General features: G+C 41.6%; 1 protein-coding gene across 14 annotated transcripts; it reads right to left on the bottom strand.

Annotated features, from left to right (window-relative positions):
• Positions 1 to 1,104: 1,104 nt before the first annotated feature.
• Positions 1,105 to 9,331, bottom strand: LOC147462433 (uncharacterized). Of its 14 annotated transcripts, XM_086483974.1 has the most exons (5): positions 3,827 to 9,331; positions 2,687 to 2,741; positions 2,478 to 2,570; positions 2,362 to 2,405; positions 1,771 to 2,187 (listed from the first exon to the last, which is right to left on the bottom strand). In XM_086483974.1, exons 1-5 carry the CDS (start codon positions 4,166 to 4,168, stop codon positions 2,158 to 2,160), a joined length of 564 nt encoding a protein of 187 aa, XP_086340100.1. In that variant the 5' UTR covers positions 4,169 to 9,331; the 3' UTR covers positions 1,771 to 2,157. The 14 variants fall into 14 exon arrangements, 1 of the variants encoding a protein (XP_086340100.1); XR_015184433.1 differs by adding an exon at positions 1,105 to 1,525 and having other exon boundaries at positions 1,956 to 2,187; positions 2,356 to 3,263; positions 8,175 to 9,331; XR_015184427.1 differs by having other exon boundaries at positions 2,356 to 2,570; positions 2,687 to 3,263; positions 8,175 to 9,331.
• Between the last annotated feature and the right edge of the window lie 7,977 nt (positions 9,332 to 17,308).

The following is a 17,308-nucleotide window of genomic DNA, read 5'->3' as shown; positions in this document are numbered from 1 at the left end:
GGTCAACCAAGGGGGATCTAAGGCCCAATTTTGGGGATGCAGAGCGGCTTTGATTTGAGCCGTTCAATCGCCTGGTGAGCTAGGGGTGAACTAAGGATGAATTCGGGGCGAAAATCGCGCTCCGAGTTCACGCTAGCGCATGTCGCTGCCCATGTTGGCATGGCACGCGATCACACCCAAGTTCACTAAATGATCCAATGGTGAGGTTAAAGTCCTTCCCCCTCCCCCCCCCACCTCCCAAACCAACAAACTAGCATTTTGTGTGCACACTTGAGCGATCGGCCAAGGTGGGCACTTTTGCTGGCAACATGATTGGAGAATCCCCCTCGAGATTTTCTTTAGTCTTCCTTGTCCGTTGTATGGGCCAGGATTCTGAGGTTTTCTTTTCTTGGGCGAGGCCTTTTCACGGTTCAGATGGTAAGTCTCTTTTGGAGCATTAAAACTACAGTTTCGGGCTCCTGCCTAAAGGTTCTCATCCCTTGGGCTTCTAGGTGCCTATTCCTTGCTTTTTCCTCCTTACCTGCCATACCTTTCGAGCCTAAAGGATTTTGCACATGGATGGGGTAGGCTATTGTCATCCCACTAGCGTGAAGGGGCCAATAACGAACCGGGGTCCAAAACAAGGCCACCTTCAAAGTAAATGAAAAATACCACCAAAAAATACGAGAATTATGATTGGGAATGGCAAGAGCTTAATATGAGCTATCTTTTTGTATCAACTCCATTGAAAACTGTCATTCCTATTAAGTAATTCATATCATTCAAGATTGAATGTCCCTCTATTGGCCCCCATGTTTTAAGTGGCCTTATATTACCGCAGCAGTATTAATCAATAAGATGTATCAGCAGAATGTACTGAATTGAAGGTATGGACACTATCTGGCACTGCCTTGTGGGTGCTTGCAGAAAATGCTTCATGGATGTCTAGATATGCCCAAAATGGGCGAGGTTAGGAAGCTACAATGGTTGTTGGAGTATATTTGTTCTCTCACCTTAACACCATGCGCAATTGTCTTGGAGAGCCTCTTCCATGCAATGTCCTCTGCTGGAATGCCCTGATTGCAAGGTCATCAACAGATGCAGCAGGATGGTAATCTTTCACATACCATGCAGTTTGTTTGCTGTTGGTCATCTGGGTCTGGTTAAGAGGGCCAAGAACCGATTGATAGCATGTGCCCCATCCAGCGGGTGCTTGGAAGAGATGCTTTGTATGCGATGTGTGGCAGGCTGCAGAAAAGCTTAAGAATCATTTGACTGCTTTAGAGCAGCAATATGATCCTCTCATGTGTGCTTGCAAACAAAAGTAAAGGTTTCTTCCACCACATTGGAAACAAGTTTTGAACTGAACTTCCCTTTTTTCAGTTGGAGCCGACATCAAAATTGTCTTCATGCAATTCTCTCGGAAAATTAATCATTTGTGCTGTGTACAATGTTTGCACATCATCATCATCATCACAGAGTGATTTGGAACATCAGAAAGCTGTAGCCCTAGTCTTTTAAATATGTTGAGGAGGGAAGGTTCAGTCTGCATCCAAAACAACAGAACTTGTAGTCGACAACATTGCGTCGATAGTGATGAGTGATAAGTGAAAGCTGGAATAGGACAGTAAGTTAAAAATCTTCACTTGGCATTCTTTGCTGAGGTCTACTACCTGGTCTGTGTCTTCTATAAGGAGGAAACCTTTGCGAAGGGAAGGTGCACGATTAAGAGACGCCAAACAAAACAGATTTAATACTACCACAAGACAGCTACTCTATAATTGCAAAGCATTGACGGCTAAAGAGGCAGTAATTGAACATGGAGATGACCGATCTCTCACCTAGATAGATAATAACTTGGGCTAGAATTTGGTAAAGAATAAATGCTTAATGTGTTTGTATGTGGGCAATGACGTCAAGAGTTGGAGTTCCAGGTCATGACATACTTCTCATAATATTGAAAGATGTATTGCTACCTGATTGACTCTTACAACAAGAACCTTCCACTGTGTTGCTATCTTCACCGACATCACAGCAAGACGGCTTCAATACCTGAGGAGCTTCGATAATCCATCAGCCTCAAATCCGTAGCCTATCCAGACATGACTCGAAAACTAGCTATGCTTAAATGCCCCTATACGATGCTGTCATGTTTCAATCAATCGAACATAGTCCGCTTCATTGGCACCAATCAACAAGCCCAATCTCCTTCGCAAGACAAAGAAACAATTAGACACATACCGAATTTGCATGTGACACTTTGCAGGCAGTTGTTCTTGCGTCTACGTAAATGCAATATTCCCATTAGTTTATCCACATTGACAAATCTGTAGTGATGTGAGAGGAAAAGGGAGTAATGCAAAAGCCTGTCAGTACCAGTACCCTGGAGTGAGGCATTTCTACAGATGCACTTGCAGCATGAGACGCTGGCCAACAGCACCTCTCCCTCAATCAACATGCCTCTCATTGTGGGTGTTGGAACCAGCCCATCTACAAACCAATCCTAAATGTTGCCAATCTTGTAAACTGCAAGTGTATCAAGCAGTTGCTCCAGTAGAATCTAGCGATAGATGAAAGGCAGGTTGGCAATCCTGTGATCGCAATTGCAATAAAAAGCACTTCAGTAAACCCAATATGCAGATGAGTCCAATGAATGAAACAAAACCAGTAAAAGTGTCTCGGCTTTCGAGACAGTCCATCAACATACCTAAGGAAAAGTCATCACCCTTGAACTCATAAATATGACACAGCTTCTGATGAACCTAGCCACAGCGGTGCTAGCTCCTGCTACTGACTTCATCTTTTACGGTTGCCCAGGATTGCAAACCGTGTTGTTTCTTGACCTCTAAGTTGCTCGTGATCACACATCTATGTGATTGACCCATGTGTGAGCAAATGTATGCACATGTCAAACTGCATAGGTGCATCAATGTGTGTGTGTGTGTGTGTGTGTGTGTGTGTCTATGGGTACTTGTCTGTGTGTGTATGTAGGCGTACAAGTGTGCAAATTCACACACACACACACACACACACACACACACACACACACACACACACAGAGCCTAGCCACAGCGGTGAGGCCACGGGCTACACGAAGGCCAGACAGGTAGGTAGGGTATTGTTGACTCCCATAGCTCTACTATTTATTCACCCCAGCAGGCAAGCAAAAGAGCAAACCTCCTTTGATCATCATGAGGGTTGCCCCCGCGCTGATCCTTCTCCTCATCTTCTTTTTGTTGTGCAAGACTTCGCAATCAACGCATCGCTGTACTGCTTCCGACGTTCTGCAAGCTCTCTCTCTCTCTCTCTCTCTCTCTCTCTCTCTCTCTCTCTCTCTCTCTCCCCATTAGTACAGGATGGAGCTAGATAGCTTGATGCATTCTCATGATTGTACTACCTTGAGCATATAGACATGCATATACCCCTATAGATAGAGCTCCATCCCTCCTCAGATACCCCACTACCTACATTCAGTTCAGTTTTGTATCAGTTTTGTTTCATTTGTCTTTCCGATAGATGGATGACATACACACCATGTACATTTGATTTGTCTCATAGGCCGATTTCGGCCTGACATAGACGTTAAAAATCTTTCTTTCTTTCTTTCTTTCTTTCTCTCTCTCTCGTCTTCCCTCCCGAAACAACTTCTGTTCAAGACTCGGATAGCTCTTTACTTGGTGAGCCAAAGGTCCTTTTTGGACTCTTTGAACCCACAACTGACCACGTGGCCCATCCACAATATAGGAAGCAGTTAATAAAAGCATGTTATCGAAACTTGGTCAAAGAAAAAAGAAGAAATCGGCCCCAACACAGCCGCGGGCCTGGCAAAAGCTTGTGAGCGCAGAACCTTGGTCGTCTGATTGGTTGACAGACCGGAGATGCCAGACATGCCATCGGATGCAATCTTTGTGAATGCGGTGGAGGCTATTGCAGAGCAAAAGCCAGTAAATGTGGTTGGTTCGGTGTGTGTCTGCAAGAATGTGGCCATGCTTGGGTAGGAGATGTGCAGCACAGCATACCAGATAAAGAAGGAAGAAATGCTAGAAGAGATTTCAAAAAAGCAAGCAAACAGGTTGGAGGGAATAACACCTGCAGACTTATGAAGCAAGAAACGTTTGCCGAATGCCTGAAGAGTTGTGTTAGTCAGGGACTGAAGAAACATTATGCTTGGCACTGCCTTGGTCGACATGTATGCCAAATGTGTTTGGCCAGGAAACCCTGGGCTGTTTTCAGCAGATGCGAAGCAAGGATATCACTCCAGATGCAATCACCTATGCTTTCAACTTTAAGGCATGGTGCACTGGGCAAGAATCTGATATGAGCAACAAGTTCATGAGGATATTGTTAGTCAAGGGGGCTGTTAGCGAAAGGAGTTGTTCTTGGCATTACCTTGGTCAACATCTTATAGACGAAGCTGTGGATTGTTTTAAGCTGACGTGAAGCGAGTGCCTCCCTCCAGATGCAATCATCTATACTTGCATCTTGAAGGCATGTGGCAATTTCAAAGACGTTGAGATGGGCAATAGAACTCTCGATAATAGTGTTAGTCAGGGGCTGTCGACAAAAAGCTATGCTTGGCACTCCCTTGGCCAACATGTATGTCAAACGTGGCAGGTCCAGGAAGCTTGGGGTGTTTTCAACAGATGTGAAGCGAGGGCATCTCTCCAGATGCAATCATCTACGCTTTCCTCTTAATTGCATGTGCCTCTGCCTTGGTTGATATGTATGTCCGGAATGTCTTCTCTTGAAATGCATTAATTGCGGGATATAGGAGCTCTGGTTGGCTGCTTTTGGGATGCGAAGCCAGGGCACTTCTCTTAATGTAATCACCTCTGTTTGCATCTTGAAAGCATGTGGCACTACGTAGGACTCCGATATGAGCAATAATGGTATTGTTAGACAGGAGCTTCGTGCTTGGCACTGCATTCATGGACATGTATGCCAGATGTGACGTGCTTGAGAAAACACAAAAAGTGCTTCTATCAAGAATGTCATTTCTTGGAACATGCTGATTGAGGGATATGCTCAACAGCGGCAGGGCCAGGAAGCTCTGGGCCGTCAAAAAAAACTGTTATGCTTGGCACTGCCTTGATCGATATGTATACAAAATGTTGCACGGCCAACAAGCCCTAGGACTTTACATTTCAGATCAGCAGCTCCTCCGTTGTTCAGGCTGCAGCCTCATTCACTCGGCATGCACCCGCAATCCCTTTAAACCCCCTTCAAATTTAAAACCAGGATCGCTTTTCCTGCATACACTTTATAAGCTTCTTCATTGTTCAGCGCTGCAGTCTCACACGCTCGGCATGCACCTGCAAGCCCTTTGAGCCCCCTTTAAAATTAAAACCAGGATCACGACCTTCCACGGTGGAGCTACCCTCTCAATGTCAGGAAACTTTGCCCATCAAAAACTAGTCCACTTCAGTTGATTATGAGGATATTATACCTGCATTCCTCGAGCGCAAAAATAGTGACGTCTACATGGTCTCAGATCTTGATGGCAGAGCACTCCGCACATGCAGCATTGGGTCAGTTTGAGCATAGAGCTCGAAGCCAACATTGCCTGTTTTGATAAAGTGTTAATAGCGTTCATCTCATTGCCCTCGCTCATAAGAGTTAGAAGCAGGTAATGTTTGTTGACATCCTTGAAGAGAATGGCATTGAACTTCGTGAATACTTTGTCATACTACACGACAAATAGAAAATTAACATATTCATTGAGCGTGATTTGCAGAGTAGTTTTGACACATATGCATCTATCATCTTGACTAACAAGCTTGTGCCTCTTGTCAGCACGAGAAGAATTCTTCAAGTGGCATTCAGTTACAAAAGGCCTGCACTTGTCGACAAGTCTTAAGAATTCTTTGAGAGAGCTCCAAGTAGAGGGCTGCGTGGTTGATGTGGCATGGCCTTGACCCCTCAATTCCTATAAATGTTTGTTGCCTCTCTTTTGCTTGTCCAAGAACAAAGCATCGACATCCAAATTCTATCTAATCAGGCCTTCAAGGAAAAAGCAGAGCACTAGACAAAAGTAGAGTGTTGAACATAGCATAGCGCTAATTTATTTATGTACTTGGTGAGCCAAACGTCCTATTTCGAGTCTTTGAGCTCGCAAGCGACCACGTGGCACAATTTCTTCTATTGGAGGAGGTTCTGCAAGGTGAGGCATCTTGCAAGGTAGGCCCGTTTGGACACGGTTCGTTGGACAGGGTTCGGCAGCACAATAGAGGGTGCACTAGAGCAATAGCAGATTGGGCGTCATCAGCATGATAGCTAGCCACCAGAGGGATGAAATTAGGTCAACATTGGGCATCAAATGGCAAAAGGAGATCATGCCCAAGAGGTGAGCAACTTTGAAGGGCCTCAAGCATGGCTGCAAGGAGGGACGGCGTTGCTGAAGCATGGCTTGCTTGATTGGACGTACAAGAGGGACCTGACTGGAGGAAACAAGGGCATCATCATCATCATCAAGCAGCATCGAGGGCTGGAGCAAGCATGCCGCTTGACACAATCCAGGCCATTTGCTTTTCACTGGAATCAGATGATCTAGTTTTATAGTGCTGGATGCTTTTTTTGTTTTATTGCTTATTGCTTATCGCTTGGTGAGCCTTGATCCTTGTTGCACGCCTTTCTATACCTCGGCTTCCACCAAGGCGACAACAAGCACTGTGAAAAGAGCATCCAATGCTGTGAAAAAGTATCCAGCACTCTGAAAAAGCACCGGCTGCACCTTGCTTCACCTTCTCAATCAACAAGCACCGTATGACCTCTCTCTCTCTCTCTCTCTCTCTCTCTCTCTCTCTCTGGATATGGAAAAAGGAGTTTTCTGTTTATAGCATTTTTAACAAACAGAGATGGTGGATAACACCTGCATGCAAGGGAGACTGAAAAAGGATATCATGGCTATGAGGGATACTAGGGTACACACAGAGCTGCGTGAGCAGTGTGCTTAGAGAGATGGAGTTGAGCCTCAACATCTACTTGCACACGGATAGACGTAGATCCATGGATCAACAGACGACATCCCCCATTCCCCTACCGTCTTCTTTAATGTAATTAAAGTGCACTGTTGGCAGCATTATGTGTTCTTTTCCATTAATATCTTTTGTTGGCAACAGTTCGGACATATATTCACAAAAATCGACGTTTCAATTGCACAACCCTGACTCCAGCTTGACATAACTACAAGGTTCGTTATCTATATCCAGCACCCCATGACTATGCGTTTGCTTGGCGCAACACATAAACGCTACGGGGCAGGGCACGGCTTCCGTTTCATATAATTTTTGGAGAGACCACAGTGCCAGCTCTCCACCATACTTTTGTATGGCACCTCTGCATGACGTGCACTGTATACTTTTGAGTTTTAGTCTGTGATGTTTCATTGCAAGACGATATGTTTAACTATTCGCATTGCTTTTTTGTAGCTTGATTTAGACATGGTCCTCCAACTTGCACAATTGGATGACATTCGTATATGTTTATGAGGTCGGTAGTGTAGTTTATCAAAGTAGTTTAGCCATATATTTTCCTCACTAGTACATGCTCAATTTCAATCATCGTATCTATATATCAAATAGGCATGCCTTTCTTTTCTCACGGTTTGGAAATTCAACGAAATATAGGAAAATTAACTACGCTTGATTGAGAATAAGATGGGTGTCTCAAAGATGGTTCCACGGTTTAGAGACTAAATGAGCGATATTACTATGTTGAATGGTGCAATCTACAAACAACTACCAACGTAGATTAAGTTGTAACCCTTTTACTCCATTCAATTACCCTCTTTAGTAGCCCTTTGTTGTATATGGAGCACTATGAGACACAACTTGCTTCTTCCCAATACTCATCAAGTCCCAAGCTAAGCTATTATTGGTGCCTATCAATTGGTTCTACTCATTTTCTCGTTTCCCCACAATAAACCCAAGGCGATAGCAATCACAACCAACTAACTAAGTAACGAGATGCGCTCCAGAGTCTATCAGATTATGTACGAGAAAGGCTCACCAAGCAAGACTAGTTGAGAAGTAGAGGAGACGACTAGTTGAGAAGTAGAGGTCTCCTGGGAAGGCGTTTAAACTTTAAAACTCTCTCTCTCTCTCTCTCTCTCTCTCTCTCTCTCTCATCTCTGGTCACTAAGGGTACTATATACCTTCACAACATCTCTATACATATACACACACAAAAGAACTCACTCACTAAAGCTCCTCTTTAGAGAGGATTTGGTGGCCTCAAAGCACATAAACAGTCGAAGATTGTTGCAATCCCCACAAGCATGTCCATGGGATTGGAAGGATGCCATGATAGAGGCCCTAAAGGAAAACAATTTTCTAGGCAACATTATGATCAAGCGATAGATGAAAGGCAGGTTGGCAATCCTGTGATCACAATTGCAATAAAAAGCACTTGAGTAAACCCAATATGCAGATGAGTCCAATGAATGAAACAAAACCAGTAAAAGTGTCTCGGCTTTCGAGACAGTCCATCAACATACCTAAGGAAAAGTCGTCACCCTTGAACTCATAAATATGACACAGCTTCTGATGAACCTAGCCACAGCGGTGCATTTTGAGGAGGGACCAGTGCTAGCTCCTGCTACTGACTTCATCTTTTACGGTTGCCCAGGATTGCAAACCGTGTTGTTTCTTGACCTCTAAGTTGCTCGTGATCACACATCTATGTGATTGACCCATGTGTGAGCAAATGTATGCACATGTCAAACTGCATAGGTGCATCAATGTGTGTGTGTGTGTGTGTCTATGGGTACTTGTCTGTGTGTGTATGTAGGCGTACAAGTGTGCAAATTCACACACACACACACACACACACACACTCACACACACACACACACACACACACACAGAGAGAGAGAGAGAGAGAGAGAGAGAGAGAGAGAGAGAGAGAGAGAGAGAGGAATTTTGCTTCCGGCAGCAGCATGTGAGGCCACGGGCTACACGAAGGCCAGACAGGTAGGTAGGGTATTGTTGACTCCCATAGCTCTACTATTTATTCACTCCAGCAGGCAAGCAAAAGAGCAAACCTCCTTTGATCATCATGAGGGTTGCCCCGGCGCTGATCCTCCTCCTCATCTTCTTTTTGTTGTGCAAGACTTCGCAATCAACGCATCGCTCTACTGCTTCCGACGTTCTGCAAGCTCTCTCTCTCTCTCTCTCTCTCTCTCCCGAAACAACTTCTGTTCAAGGCTCGGATAGCTCTTTGAGAAGTAGAGGTCTCCTGGTTAAACTTTAAAACTCTCTCTCTCTCTCTCTCTCTCTCTCACACACACATCTCTGGTCACTAAGGGGTACTATATACCTTCACAACATCTCTTTACATATACACACAGAAAAGAACTCACTCACTAAAGCTCCTCTTTAGAGAGGATTTGGTGGCCTCAAAGCACATGAACAGTCGAAGATTGTTGCAATCCCCACAAGCAGGTCCATGGGATTGGAAGGATGCCATGATAGAGGCTCTAAAGGAAAAAAAAAATTTCTGTTGTTCAATGATAGAGGCCCTAAAGGAAGATTGGAAGGATGCCATGATAGAGGCCCTAAAGGAAAACAATTTTCTAGGCAACATTATGATCAATCGAGTTGGTCAGGTGTGGTGTCATCAAGGAATACGACATTCACATTGATGGTGTTGCCTTTCATGTTTGCACATTCAAGGGACCTGCATTCTTTCAAACAATGGGATGGTATGGCTGGGAGAATTGGGCTTTTCAAGGACAATACAAACGAGTGGACACATTCAGTCACCTTTCATTGATACTTTGTACAACCTTGAAGATAATGAATGTGCTTTCTCTTATTTCATGCACTTTGTACAACCTTGAAGATAATGAATGTGCTTTCTCTTATTTCATGCATCTCTTCACATTTCTTTTCCATTGAATAAATCTCGAAATAAGGTTTGCTAAACACTATAAAAGCAAAGCAAATCGAAAAGTGAAGAATCCCTTTTAAATCAATCGAGATTTCATGCTCGGATTATTGAACGGTTGTTAGAGGTAGCAAAACATATATTATCGAATGATATAGAAGAAAACTAAAATTATGGCCTATACCATTATTTATAATCATATGGCCAAATGTCCTCTGCAACATTTGCAATAGTAGACCTTTGTCCAAGGAAAATACATTTATGCATAGGTAGAGTTCTTTCATCTCTGAATTAGTCTAGATTAGCATGCTCTCAAAAGTTTTCTTTTCTTTATGCCGACAATTAGAGTCTATTAATAACAACCTGAAGGTGTGTTTTAGTACCTTTGGAATGCTCGCATTGTGACTCAAGATGTTGGAAACCAGTAGGATAATCAAAATTGATAGCTACTCAAAGTGGAAGCAGCCGAACAAAAATTTCAGCGGTTGTATCCGAGGGACGAGTTTGAAGAATTTTATGATTCCAAATGATCGAACATGATGGTCTTGTCGATGCAAGATACTCTTGGTGGAGCAACTATTCTTGTTGTACATGAGGCTAGAGAGGACAAGGAAGAGGAGCTTGGTTCGTGCTAATTATGGGGGAGTGTAGTTGAGATGTACTATACAATAGCACATCTTTGTCTAAGAAGATGCCATTTATGCATATGTGGAGTTCTTACATCCTTGAATTACCCTATGTTAGCATGCCAATGAGCAACATGTCATTAGCACAAAGCACAATGATCAGAAAAACATCAACCACAGGCTTGGCATGCAAAGTGCTCTCATGGATCATGCTTCAAACCATACAAAGCCTTATTAAGCGTCCACACTTTGTTTTCCTACCTTTTTGAAAAAAACAATGAGGCTGCATTACAAACACTTCCTCATGCATATCCTCATTCAAATAATTTATGTTTGATTCATGTACATTTGGATTATGAGTTGCCAATGAAAAAATGCTACAAATTGTAGTCATACAACAAGTGAAAGCCAGAGTCCCATCAAAATCAATGCTCTTCTCTTAAGCATACCCTTTTACCACAAGTCTACCGTTATAGACATCAACACTACCCATCAATTTTATGCTTTAAATCGAAACAACACTAAGTATCAATGACCGATTTGTAAGGAGGCCTCATGCATTGATTGCATTATATGTGAAGCGCACTATTACTCATCACATTTGCTAAGCAAAACAAGATTGGGATACTCTAGATGGTCGTTACGCAAGTCGCAATGAGGCTAAAATTGCAATGCTAGCGTAAAGAGCTGGACTCAAAGACTATGCAAGAGGAAGATGGCATGGAAACTTTTCTTACTGGTATTAAGGATATCAATGATTGACTCATTTCTAGGGGTGAAGTTATTTCTGGCAATTCACTTGTGCAGACTATTCTCGATGTGTTGTTAGACTCTTACTAGACTCTTACTAGTACTTGGAGACTTATGACCCAAGGAAACCCTCAAGCTATCAAGTTTGATGCATTATGCACGTTGCTATTACAAGAGTCACTTTCAACAAAGAACAGGGCTAAACAATGTGTAGTTGAATATGATTTTGTTGTTGCTCAAAGAGGAGGTGGTAATAGCAATTTAGCCACTTCTCATGGTTCTTCTATGACCTGTGTCTAGTGCTTCTACTGGTAGCGACTCCTCTAGGAAAGGCAAGAAGAAGATGCATTGCCATTATTGCAAGGCTAATGAGAAGTTGATAAAGCAATGTCCTAAGTTGAAGGCAAAAGAAGCCAAGAAAAAAGATGCTAGATCTACTACCAATATAGCTATTGTACAATCTTTTATAAATGGATATTATGATGTTGATGTAGATGCATTTAGTGCAAAGAACCTTCTGTCCATGATGCATGTATGTCAGTTGTTGTAGAGTTACATGTTTGGTACTTTGATAGTGGTGCTACAAAGCACATTACTTTGTAGCGTGATTTGTTTGCCTCTCTCCAGGTTGTCCCTCATGGGAATATGATCACTTGTGCCAACAATGCCTCTTATGTCGTCAAGGGAGTTGGGAAAGATTGTTCTTATTGCTGTGAATAGCAGTTCTCTTACACTTCTTGATGCAATTTATATACAGAGAAAAAAAAAAAACCTTTTGTCTATATTTGCACTTGCAAGACTTGGTCTTGTTGTCAAATTTGTGGATGACAGATATACACTTCATGATCTCAATTTTTGCGATTAAATTTTTGCATATGGTATTTTGTGTTGTGGGTTGTATAAGATCACTTTGTATGCCAAGTGTGGGTAGAAGTTTGCAAATGCATTTGTGGATTCAAAGTGTTTCAAATGCGGCCAAACTTTGGCATGCATGTTTTGGGCGTTTGAATTTTTCCGGTTTGCTCACTTCTTTGCTACCTCTTGAAGCACCTTCTAAGAATGTTTGTGAAGAATGTATTTTGGGTAATATGTAGTGTTCAAAGTTTCCAAAGGATGGTTTAGTCAGGGTTACGTGCAGTTTGCAAGTTATGTATAGTGATGTTTGTGGACCTATGCAAATTCCATCCTTGGGTAATCACTTGCACTTTGTGACTTTCATTGATGATTAATCCAAGCATACATGGGTGTATCTTCTTAAACCTATCAAATGCATTTTTGTTGCTTACAATTCTAACAGCAAAGGTTACTGGTGATAGATGTGTTAACCCTTTGTTGTTAATTTTCCTAGCTATTTTTATCCAAAAGTAACTTATTGTAACGCCTATGATCTTAGAGAGACAAGGGGACCAGTAGGTGATGGAGCTCTTGAGATATTTGGTTGCCTCTCCTCATTTGAGTTCTTATGCTACTTTGGCACATTTACGCAAGCAACTCACATGTGTTGCTGCCTATCTTTATGTGAGCCTAGGGTGGTGCCAATACATTTTTCATGAGCCCCTATCTCTTTCCATGGGCCACCTTGGGAGAGGAGTTTTACCTTGTCTAACGTATCATATGTCATAAATGGCGCATGCTTGGTCCTAATTTGCAATTAACACTACAAACTTGGCACATAGCGCCTCTATATGGATCGCCCGATCAAGGATGCCAAATTTTCTATTCTAAGCAAAACTACCTTTTCATTTTAACACTAGGTTGGTAACCTAACAGGACATAAAAGTGTCCTTTCAGGGTTTTGAAAAAAAACCTCCAAAACCACAGTAGATCCACTCATTTTGTAAAATCCTTTCATGAGGTTATAGTTCAAGGCCTACTATACATGGAAAAAATAAGAAACTTGTAAAATTTCTCATCTTTTGGTCACACCAAGCCTCCAAAGTTGATGGACCAGTGCATTTTCATCAAAACAGTCATTTCTTATGTTTTGTTGCATAAAAATAAGATTAGGGATTTTTGTAGGACTTGAGATAAATTCTCTAGTTAACTTCAATGGGTTGGTGATCAGAACATATGATTGCTTCTCACTCACTATTTTTTGTTTTGCCAAAATAAATAGGTACAAAAAAGTTGAATTTTTACCATTCTGCAAACATATCAGCAAAGTTTCTATAGCCACTCTCAATAAAAATAATATATGCATGTTTTCTTAGTTCCCTATTGTCCTTTATGTTCATAAGGAGCCATGGAGCATGTCAAAACAATAATACATCTCTTACCAAGGGGAATCTTGGGGACAAAGATGAAGTGTTAAATATAGCAAACATGAAAAAAGTGGGTTCAACATTATGAGTTGTAGAATCCCATAGAAAGTATTCAATATCTATCCAAATTTGATCCTTCTGACTAGATATGGTTACTACCTACAAAATGCATGTAGTTGTCACAAGAAACTAACAATATTGAAAAAGCTATACTTGATATACTATAATGTTTCGTTTTCTTCTATAATTGAAAAAAATCAACCATCGTTGTGTACTATGCAAAATAGGGTATTAGGTGCCCCAAAACTCAAGGAATGTTAGATTTATGTTACAATATGCGACATAGAAAATAAAAAATGCATTTGGATATCATGAAATCCACCAAAAAAATCATAGAAGAGCTAAAATTGGCTAAAAAAAAAGGATTTGACAATTTTTGTAATCTGGTCATAACTTACAACTTTAATATTTATTTCTCCCTAGAAGCATCAGGACATGTTGAGGACTACTAAAGATAGTTCTCTAGCATTATAGACCTCAAAAAAATGAATTCTAGAGTGGTATAGTTGCAAAAAGTTGAAAAACGCCAAAAATAGGACCCGTTTTTTCACACAGTTTAGGTTGTGAAATGTTGTGCAAGGACAATGTTAAAGATGGAATTGATATTCCAAAAAAATGTCAAGTTTTTTTCAGCTCATGAGACAACTTTCTAGATAGATAGCACCTCAAAATCCATTTTGAAACTCTTGACATAATTCAAGGGAAATGGTCACTTAACAGGACATAAAAGTGTCCCATTACCAACCTAGTGTTAAGGCCCATTTCATGGACTTATATAACTTGGCCTAATTTTCATTTTATCATTTTTAATTCATTATTTGTTTTAAAAAGAAAGACTTAGTAAAGATTTTCTTCAATATTTTAGTTTGTTAAAAGTACCTTCATTTAAGTGTCTCATATGGGGTCCATCTCACTAAATTGTTTGAGAATGCCAACGTGACCTTCCACCTTGTTTTAGAATGCTAGCATGTGTAGTGTTAAGGAGGGTAGATTAGTGTGCCATTCATGGCAATGGTATGCTTGAGTAAGATAGTGTAGAGCTTGAGAGTCACAATACAGTACATGTAAAATAGGTTGATTATTACACACAAAAGAGAGTACCAAAAATTGCTTATATGCGAGCTTGTCACATGCACCTTGCCTATTGCACATGCTTCTCACACACACAAGTTACCTGCTTACCCATACCTCGTGCCTTTATAAAGGCACACACATGCTCCATATGACTTCTAGACTAGGAGTTTTTCCTATGGGTGTGAGGTGCAACAAAATCCACAACCCAAAAATCTTCCCCTTTAGTGTAGCACTCACACAAAACATCCTCCCCTCAAAACACACTAGGGGGTAGGTACACAAATTTTCCTCCCCTTGACACAGAGGGTGTAAGCATACAAACCTCCCCTTGAACAAAGTAGGGTATAAACACAAAATCCCTCAAACACAATGTGGGTTCACACAAAATCCTCCCCTACAACACAAATGAGGGTATGCATAATTACAAATTGAGTGCTTTCATAATATGTCCTTCATGAAGACAACCCCAAGGTGACTTTTGTTCTTTATGTTGTCATTGTCATCATCAGTATTGTCACAAAAAGCCATGTTGATTTTTCTTTTTTCCTTGTCTTTGTAGTGATTTTTGTTGCTTGAAGTTCTTGGTGGTTTGGTTGAATATCTGCAATGTTTTTTAGAGTGATTGGTTTGTCCACTATTTTTACAAAAGCTGACAAAAAAGAAATCTTTGGAGAGGTGGTTGTCCCTTCCATAGTGTGTACACTTGAGGTTCTTTTTGAATGTACCTTTCTTTGAAGAACCGACAACGTAAGCTCCTCCATTGTGCTGCTATTGGTGCCTTTTATCTTCTTTCTTGTAAAGAGTTTATAACATCCTCAAGAGATGGTATGTGATCCTTCTCCTTAAGTACAACTACAACTTGTCTATACACTTCATCTAGGAGTGCTTTTGTTGGAATTAGGGTTGCAGAGAAACCCACACAGCTTGGAGAAGACGAAGGAAGCTCAAGGCACATGTATATGGTAACAAATCCCCCCTAAAGTGATGCGGTGAACGAGAGCTGGCACATGAGTAAAGGGAAGTACCATGCCCTGAGGACATGATCTATCCACAAAGGGGAGTAAGCCCAAAGCTTTGCGGAAAGCTTCAAGCTTCTCATGAGACAATGCCTTTGTGAAAAGATCTGCAAGGTTGTCCTATGTTGGCACATAAGCCAAGCTGATCTCTCCTGCTGAGAGCCTCTCCCTGACATAGTGGTAATGCACCTCAATGTGCCAATGCGATCTGACTGTCAGTGTAGATAGTGTTGGCAGTGTCTTGTCGAACACCCAAATCAGCCATAAGGCGTCTGAGCCATACACACTCAATCATAGCTGTGAAGAGTGCCCTGTACTCAGCCTCACAACTCAAAGTGGCCACAGTAGGTTGCTTCTTGCTCAACCATGATATACATGAGCTGCCAAGCATGAAACAAAAACCACTTGTGGACACTCTCGTGTCAAAATAACCAGCCCAATCTAAGTTCGAAAAAGCATGTAAGTCTGGCGGCAATGATCCCCCCTTGGGATAAACAAGCCAAGATGTAAAGTGCCACTAAGGTAGCGGTAAATACTCTTGACAGCCTGCCAATGCTTAGACCCTGGGCTATGCATAAATCTGCTGACCTATGAGATTGCAAACTGAATATCTGGCCTCGTGTTGCATACATAAATGAGGCAGCCAACAACAGTTTGGTAAAGAGTGACATCAACAGGATCGCCAGCATCATGTAGACTCAACTTCAAACCTGTTTCCATGGGAGTGGCAATAGGTTTGCAATCCTCAAGTCCAAGCTTACATAGCATGGCAGCCATCCAATTTTCTGAATTTTGTGCTTCATCAAAAGACAGAGGCTCCTCAACATCATGTAAGCTAGACACAGCCGAAGCATAACAATCTCATGCATAAGATGCATGGCGAGAGCCTGAACGAGTACGAATATACAAAGGTGCATCCAATTTACCGTCACGCAAAGTGTGCACCATCCATTTTGGCATACCTCTAGCCTGCTCATTTTCAGCCCTTTCCTCATAAAGTACATCATGTACATCTGTATCAGTAATAGACTGATCTGTAACCTTTTCAGAAACCCCCATAGGCTGTACATTTGCCTCATTGGAACTTACATTCGTATTTCCACCACTGAAAAGAGGCAACAAAGTGTCATAAATGTCCTGTGAGCTTACATTACTATCTCTAGTACATGAGAGCAAGGGCTGAACAGAATCTTCTACAAACACTACATCCCGTGAAACCAGAATACATTTTGTTTGTGGATGATACAACCTGTAACCTTTGCTTGCCTAAATCTATCTAGTCATTGATACCATGAGCATGTGTCTCCATGGAAGTTTCTATTTGTATCGTATCTATAGGTATCTTAGGTTTTGATGATTCACTTATAAGGTCATCACTCTTGTGGTAGTATGCATATGCAATCTACTCAAGTATAGGCTCTAGTGGGACAGCTACCTCTATGATAGGTGCACTAGAATCATTAATTAGTGTAGAATCCAACACTCTATCTTTCTCTAATGGCTCAATACTCATCTTTAGCAAGATTTTTTTCCAGCAGTGCATAGTCTTTATGTTCGAGCCAAGAAGATTAAGAGAGATCTTGGAATGTCCTTTGCCTATTGTAATTCCGATGATCAACTATGAACACTCATTTGATGTGCATGTGTTTGTCCTTAT

The sequence above is a fragment of the Adiantum capillus-veneris genome, chromosome 2 (assembly GCF_014529385.1).
Source record: "Adiantum capillus-veneris isolate H3 chromosome 2, ASM1452938v2, whole genome shotgun sequence".
Classification (NCBI taxonomy): Eukaryota; Viridiplantae; Streptophyta; class Polypodiopsida; order Polypodiales; family Pteridaceae; genus Adiantum; species Adiantum capillus-veneris.
The sequence above is the reverse complement of the archived record's forward strand: the minus strand, read 5'-3'. Positions and strand labels throughout refer to the sequence as shown.